The sequence below is a fragment of the Vitis riparia genome, chromosome 9 (genome assembly GCF_004353265.1).
Source record: "Vitis riparia cultivar Riparia Gloire de Montpellier isolate 1030 chromosome 9, EGFV_Vit.rip_1.0, whole genome shotgun sequence".
NCBI classification, from domain to species: Eukaryota; Viridiplantae; Streptophyta; class Magnoliopsida; order Vitales; family Vitaceae; genus Vitis; species Vitis riparia.
The window spans coordinates 9,514,915-9,522,925 of NC_048439.1; the positions used below are offsets into that span (position 1 = coordinate 9,514,915).

General features: G+C 32.4%; 1 protein-coding gene across 2 annotated transcripts; it reads right to left on the bottom strand.

Moving 5' to 3' along the window:
• Positions 1-375: 375 nt before the first annotated feature.
• Positions 376-3,070, bottom strand: LOC117921644 (putative disease resistance protein At3g14460). Of its 2 annotated transcripts, none has more exons than XM_034839593.1 (2): positions 875-3,070; positions 376-699 (listed from the first exon to the last, which is right to left on the bottom strand). In XM_034839593.1, the coding sequence occupies exon 1, from the start codon at positions 1,764-1,766 to the stop codon at positions 912-914; it is 855 nt and encodes a 284-aa protein (XP_034695484.1). In that variant the 5' UTR covers positions 1,767-3,070; the 3' UTR covers positions 376-699; positions 875-911. Both variants share the same exon structure in this region; 1 of them encodes a protein (XP_034695484.1).
• Positions 3,071-8,011: the final 4,941 nt, after the last annotated feature.

The window sequence follows — 8,011 nt, forward strand, 5'->3', positions numbered from 1 at the left end:
ATAATTAGAATGATAAAATCAATAATAGTGGTGGCCATAATTCCCATGATGAAAAAAAATTGAAAACTAGATATAGCTTATAGCTTAACAATTTTTTAAACCTATCTTCATATCATTCATTCAAAATTCCTATTTTAAATATTATTTTCTGTTTTAGAAGCTGCAAACATGTAATAACTGAAACAAATCAAATGAACACGTTCGTGTTTTCATATAAAAATAAATAAAAATTAATAAAATTTTCTTAAATAAAATTCACAATATTTATTTTCGCAAGGCCTTAATAGATCTTATTTTTATTAATTTCTAGAACCCTATCCTTAAACTTGTCACTGATAAACCCATTTCATCCTTTTACAAACAACTCTGAACAAATTAATGCAATTGTGCCCAATCCAATATTCAAACATATATACGTAATAGTTTGTTTCATGATCCAAACCTGATAACAGGCAATGAGCTTATTACAAAGAAACTATGGAGTAGTACAAGGAAAAATATCTGTTTATAATTAATCAGCTTTGGACCACTTGCCAGAGTTTGGATATCATAGTACACATGCATCATAATTTGACATGGATTCATCAGAAAACCCAGTGGAATGATAAAAAATTTATTCGTCTCATCTCTTGGGAGCATGATAGTTGATTTCTTCCAGCATGAGATGCACTCCTTTGGACGGAGGGAGTCAGGCTTGCACTGCATCAATTATCAAAACCAAAAGAAAACAAACCATGCATTTAGGGATCACATCCCATGGAAGTTATGGAAGCAAGAACATTAATAATTAATTGTTTTAAAAAAAAAAAATCATAAAAGTAAACAAAATATCGTATGCTATGTGTACTACTTAAGATCGAAGCAATTCAATTACCTCTCTGGAGTGCATGCAGCTAGAGCTAGCGATGCTATCACAACAGCCGATTAAACTGAACTTGTGAAATATGAGATAATTTGGACAAATCGATCCCTCCTCGCACAGTAGGACAGTCGATGATAAACAGTTTCTGTAGTGCAGTAATCTGGAGCAGGCGCTCGGGCAGGCTTTCCAGCTTAGGGCATTCACATGTGATCAAGGAGTGGAGACATGGCATTACTGACCTCCATTCTTCTTCTTCATCTTCTTCTTTTACTTCCCACTTTTCCCACTCTTTCATAGCATAAAAAATGAGTTGCTTCAGCTTTGGGAATGCAGTTGTTGAAGAAGATCCCAAAAACTCACCACCCACGTATTTCACTCTGTTCATATTCTTTATTATCAGGATTTCAAGGAGAGGTAGTTCCCCCAATGGAGGCAAACATGTAACCTGTGCGCAATACACAATTTCAAGCTTTTTCAATTGGGCCAGCGATGAGGCCGCTATCCAACTGGGGAACTCGGCGGCAGCATCGTAATTACTTATTTTTAAAGACTTCAAGTTTTGATGAGGCTGTAGAGCTTCAGCCACACCTTTTGAAGCAGCTGAGCCAAGCCGCCCAAAATCCTCTAGTTCCAAATGATGGAGGTGTTTCTTATTCTTCAATTCTGCTTCGCCAGCCTCCTCTGCATCTTTCACATAAGCTATCCCACTTATCACAAGACCTCCCCTGAGGCTGTTTAAGTTTTTCAGTTCTCCTATTTTGCATACATCACGTCTAAAATGATCAACAATTATAGGAAACTCAGTTAATGTCCGAAGTGAGGTCAATCTCCCGATTCCTTTTGGCAACATCAATACTCTACTGCGTTCCCATTCAAGATGTCTCAGGTTAATTAGTTTTCTCATCCCCTGAGGTAGTATTTCAAGGAGTCTACATCCAAAAACATCTAAAGTTTGCAAATTATATAGATCACAAATTGTTTCGGGCAATTCCGTCAACCACTCATTATTTGATATATTAAGGTACCTCAGATGTATCAATTTCCCCAAGTTCCTCGGCAGTTCCCCCAAAAAATCATTCACACTCAAGTCTAATGCCCTAAGGCATACCAAATGTTTGAATAAATTAGGTGGGGGGTTGAGGAGTGAAGGAATTGACCAGATGTGCAGCAAACAATGTGTGCAGATATTTCAAATTATGGATAGTGCTGGGAAATCCAACCCTTCGTGCACTAATTAAGGTTGCATGACGAGCCTTTTGGAAGGAGGAAGCCATCCTCACTTCCTTTTCATCATCAATCTCCAGAATGAAGCATTCATTCTTGGTCAAATATTGGGCAAGATCATGCACTATGTCATGCATCTTGCACGATATTATGTTGCCCTCATCATCTCTACCAAAATCTTGGAAAAGTGACCGTGACACCAAGTCTTCAAAGTAGTCTCCACCTGTTTTCTCCATCTCTATACTTTCTCTAGAATTGAGATAGCTATTTGCCATCCACAACTTGATCAATCTATCTTTCCTAATGATTTGATCTTTTGGGAAGACAGCACAATATGAGAAGCAGCGTTTAACAGCAGGGGATAAATCATAATAACTCAACAATAAAGGAGTGGAAAGATGTTTCTCAATCACATCAAGTTGCCATATTTCATTATTCAAAATACTCTCCCAATCTTCTTTATTATCTTTTAAGCGCATGAGACTCCCTAAAACTTTTGCAGCAAGAGGCAAGCCCCTACACTTGTCTGCTATTTTCCTGCCAATGTTTTCTAGTTCTTCAACTTTTTCTCTACTCCTTCCGTAAAAGGCTATGTTACTGAACAATGACCGACATTGCTCCTTGGACAATTCTCCCAAGGGGTGCTTGTACGTGGTTCCCATCATTGTAGAAACGTTTTCGTTTCGTGTGGTCACCAAAATTCTACTTCCCGGTGCCCCACCCTTGAGAGAACTCTCTACTTGTTCCCACAATTCATAGTTTTCAGTCCAAACATCATCTAGCACGAGTAGGAACTTCTTATCGGCAATAAGTGTGCAAATTTTTTGTTGTACAGCTTCCAGATCATGGAAACCAGAAGACTCTTTCTGGAGGGCTTCAAGAATAGCCCTAGAAATCCTCATTGGGTCAAAAGGATCAGACACACAGACCCACATCCTTTCATGGAAATAGGACTTCACCTTTTCGTGGTTGTATGCTAATTGAGCAAGAGTCGTTTTGCCGATCCCTCCCATCCCAACTATGGAGATGATGTAGAGGGAGGAGCTTTCTTGGCAACTCCCACCCAACAGCTTGCCTATTAAAATGTTTATATCTGCATCCCGACCGCAGAACTGGCTAACATCAATTACAGAACTGGTTATACGTCTATGTGGTTGCTGGATGGTACTACTTGACACAAAATTGAACTGATTTCTCTCATTTGCAACGGCATCTAGTTGTTTTTTTATGTCCTTAATCTGAAGAGCAATATCATGGCGCAAAGAAACCTGTTTGAAGCAAACACAGGAGGAGGGAAGGCAGGAACTTATCTTGGCCTTAGGGATGCAAGGGTTTTCAGCCCCAATCTGTAATTTGAGAAGAGCAGTGTTCCACCCATCCACCACGTCATCCATCTGGTAGGAGATGTCCTTGAGCCTTTCTAACCAAACTTTTACAAGTTCTTCTGTGAACTGTCTCTTCTCTGCATCTCCAAGAACAGCTCTGATGCTCTGGAGTGTGCTTTTTAGGTTGTCCACCTCGCTTTCGACACCCACCACCAGTGTAACTTGTTGACGAATCTGTTGTTCCAAGACTGAAGCCAATCGCTCCAGCACGATAGAAACAAGAGCATCCGCCATAAGGGTTGATGAATAAGGTGGGGTTGATGAATCAAAGAAAATGGACAGATACAACTAAGATCAATGGAGAGAAAGGATGTGGAGCTTTGGCGAGCTTAATTATGTTCCCTTAATAGAATGGAAGAGAGGTATAAATGGATTACTTAAAAATGGCATTTCTATATGACAAGATATGCTGATCTTCTTCATCACTTCTTCCCTTTCTTTTCCTTCTCAAGAGAAACCTCCAAATGCAATGCCCAAATCTGCATGGAAAAGCATTTCTTGCCTCTTTGGAATGGCATTGCCTGTTACACAAGTTTTGGACAAAGGCAAAGCATCTTACTGGATAGATTTTATATTCCAATCTTGCACTGCACTTTGTCCAAAACATTTCTCCACTTTAATTCAGGTACGAATCCACTTTCAATTCTATTCTAGAAAAGGCTAAGCTGATTTCTAGTGTTTATATATATATATATATATATATATCCTTACAAATAATAAGTCTCTTAGAAAATTTTAAACATCACTATAAAGAATTTATAAGAATTTATTTGGTCACAACCACAAAAACTATTATCACAAATATAATTAAAAAAAAATTATCCTAATATTGTTGTTATTTAATTATTTGTACTAACTTTGACATTACATTTGTTTAAAAATCGGATAAGACCAATCAATCAAATCATTGACCAAACCTCAATCCTATTTAGTTCAATTAATTGGATCAGAATGGGGTCAAAATGGCATTGAACCAGAGTGAAACTGACAGTACAACCGCTAAACTGGTGAGTCGGCTTAGTAGTTCAGTTTAACCTTCTGTCATGTTTGTCCAAGTCATTGGATCTTTGTTTACAGACCCAACGTCCTATTAAATCTTATTTTTTATCCCTAATCCATAAGCCCATCAAATAGATGGACCATAGGAGAAACTCTTCCCAATTCGTTAAGCAAGTTGACTCATGTTGGTTGAATTGGCATATTCACAGGGTGATAAAGGTAGCTGGAGTCACTTGATGTGGGATCAAGGAGCCCTTTTTTAAAGAGCTACAAAAGGAAATGCACAGTGCCCCGTTGAAATGTAACAACTTTGTATGAAAAAACCATTAAAATATTCCAAAACTTAAAAATAAATATAAAAATTTATGATTTATCTAATAGTATATGATAATAAATATCAAAATAATATAGATAAAACAACTAATAATTTTGAAAATAATAAAATATGTAGCTATTAAAATCTAAATAACTTTAAATAATAAATCTTATTTATAAGAATAATTATAACTTAAATATATTTGTCCACTATTAAGAATTGATTTGGTTTCAATAACAAAAAAATTATTGGAAAAAGCATGATAAAAAATTACCTTAAAATATGGTTAATAATTTGCGTCTCTTTTAAAATGGTTTTAAAACGATTAAATAAAATTTACTACGTCATCCTTTCACATGTTTTACACTTTACTCTTTTATATTCAAAACCAAATACTTTGTCTTTCAACTTGTTAAAGAACAACACTTTGCATAAAGAATTGCTTTTTTTGCACTTAACCAAATACTTTGTCTTTCAACTTGTTAAAGAACAACGCTTTGCATAAGGAATTGCTTTTTTTGCACTTAACCAAATACTTTGTCTTTCAACTTGTTAAAGAACAACTTTTTGCATAAGGAATTGCTTTTTTTGCACTTTTGAACATTGGTTCAAATTTAGGTACCATCAACTTGAAACTAACAAATTTGAAGTGGAATTTCTTAGACACTTTCAAAATATGACGTCTATAGTTTTGATTTTGTATTTTAGAGAGATGTTCATATAACTATATATATAATGTAAGATTTCGAATGTGAGACGGGAGAATGTAAAATATGTCAAAGATTGAATAGGTAAAGTATATTTAACCTAGTTTAAAATAATGTTTCTTAGAAACAAGATAGTTGTAGAAATTATCAAGTGACTAGTATTCTTTATCATGTTGTTAAAAATGTTAGTGATTTGATAATTAATTATGACAAGAAAATAATACACATATTAATTTTTTTTGCATTTTCCTTTGTTTTGTTTTTTAAATGAAAATTTAAAAAATAAAATAAAATCATTTTCCTTTCCGCACCATCCATGCTCATCATATTAATTAACAAGTTCATCTATATCTTGTTATTTCCTACTTTCTAAGAAAAAAAAAAAAGAGAAGGAAAATATGTTTGACAACTAGAAAATAGAAAATAATATATTTTTTGAAAACATATTTTAATTGTTTTTCACTTATTTTTTAAAGTCATTTTAAAAAATAACAAAACAAATATGAAGAATAATTGAAAATAAAATATTATATATAAAATTTATTTTTAAAAATTATTTTAAATACATAAAATAAATTTAATATATTCTAATTTTTTAAACAAAATTTAATTCAAGAAAACAAGAAAAGAACTATTATTGGGAACTGTATGCAAAAAGTATTTTTTAATAACAGTTTTTGGAAACCTTCCTAAATAAACCGTAAGGTTCCATTTGATTTGGATTTTTTTATTTCATTTTTTTTAGAATAATTTTTTTCCTAAAAAATGTATTTGATTAATAAAGTTAAAACCATTTTAAAAAATAAAATCTATAAAATATTATTTGATTTTAAATGAAATATAATTAAAATTTTATATCATATGCATGTCATGTGATAAATAAAGAAAATACTTATAGAGTAGTGTTAAGATAATATTTGATTTCAAATTTATATAATATCATATTTTATTCATTTGAATATTTTTATATTTGTAATATTTATATTTCTTTATACCATGCATCTCATAAGGTTATTTACATAATTTATTTCCTTCTTTGTTTTCATAATCATCATCATCATCATGATAATTATTATTATTATTATTATTATTGTTATTGTTATGATTAAGAGAGAGAACTTTGCAAGATTCCACAAATGTGTTTCTAGAAATTTTCAAATTTTCCCGTACCTTCTTAAACTTAAAAGAATGATTTCAAAGGGAAAGAATAAAGACCAATCCTAATTGGTCCTTAGCTAAATCAACCAAAAGTATGTGATTGTCATCCTTGAATCAATATTAACTTAAAATATCAATGTGTTATAGAAATCCTCAAATTTTCCTTAAGTTCAAGTACCTTCTTAAACTTAAACAATGTTCTCAAAGCAAATGAGTCAAGATAAAGCCTAAGTGGCCCTTAGCTAAATCAATCAATAGTATGTAATTGTCATCCTCCTTAAATCAAGATTTACTTAGAAGATCGATCAATCGATTATAACTTAGAAAAGTAATCAATTATAACTCAGAAAATCTATATATATAATATCGATGTGAATATATATGTGTATGTATGTATATATATATATATATATGTACTCACATTTTTATTAATATAATTTTTTTCTAGCATTTTCAACGAAGGATTGTAATCACATTTTTATTAATACAATAGTTTAAAGAAGATGACAAAGGATTGTAGTCACATCTACTCATATCTTTATTAATATAATTTTCTTTGTTAGTATAAATTTCTATACTATTTTCTCATTTTTTTTGGTTCTGTAGAATAAAAAATTTGTGCATGCAAGTTTCTGGTACACCTATGGGATTATGTCTCTCATCTCTTTTGACCGAAATTCCTCCTTCCATTCTAAGTCGAGATAATGTGTTAAAAAAAACTAAGTCATACACATACTTTTCATCCAAAGTCAAGTTAATTCTTTCAAGGAAAAACCTAGTCATACACATACAAAGGGAATGGTAACAATGCCATCACCTCATGACTAAAGAATACTGCTAATAGTCTAGTGACATGTAGCAAGGCAAAGACAATAACAATTACTTTAACTTTAAACCAACATATGTTGATGCACTCTCATTCATCATTACTAGTTCAAGACTCTCTAGTTTTAAAGTTAAAGTATTTTTTTATGTAAGGAAATTAATCATGATTAGTCATTGAAACCTCTAATCCTTAAACCAAAAAAGAAAATAAAAAAGGACTAACAATTGTATGATAGTTAAGTCATTTCCACATGGAACTTTAGATTAGCAGCAATTGAGGGAGTAAATTTTGGGGTGTGATGTTGGTTAGAAGCTCAAAAAAGCGATTTTATACACAAAAGAGATAAAGAGAATTTAAAGAAAATAAAATTGAAGGAAAGCAAAATTTAAGAGTTGAGATTCACTAAGATCACCACTCTTAGGTATAGCTTACAAACAAGGCTTTGAACCTATGCTTTTAGCTTTAGGATTAGGCCAAGGGTTTATACCCAAAAATGTTCCTACTTGAAATGAACGAGAACCACCCTAATAAGGT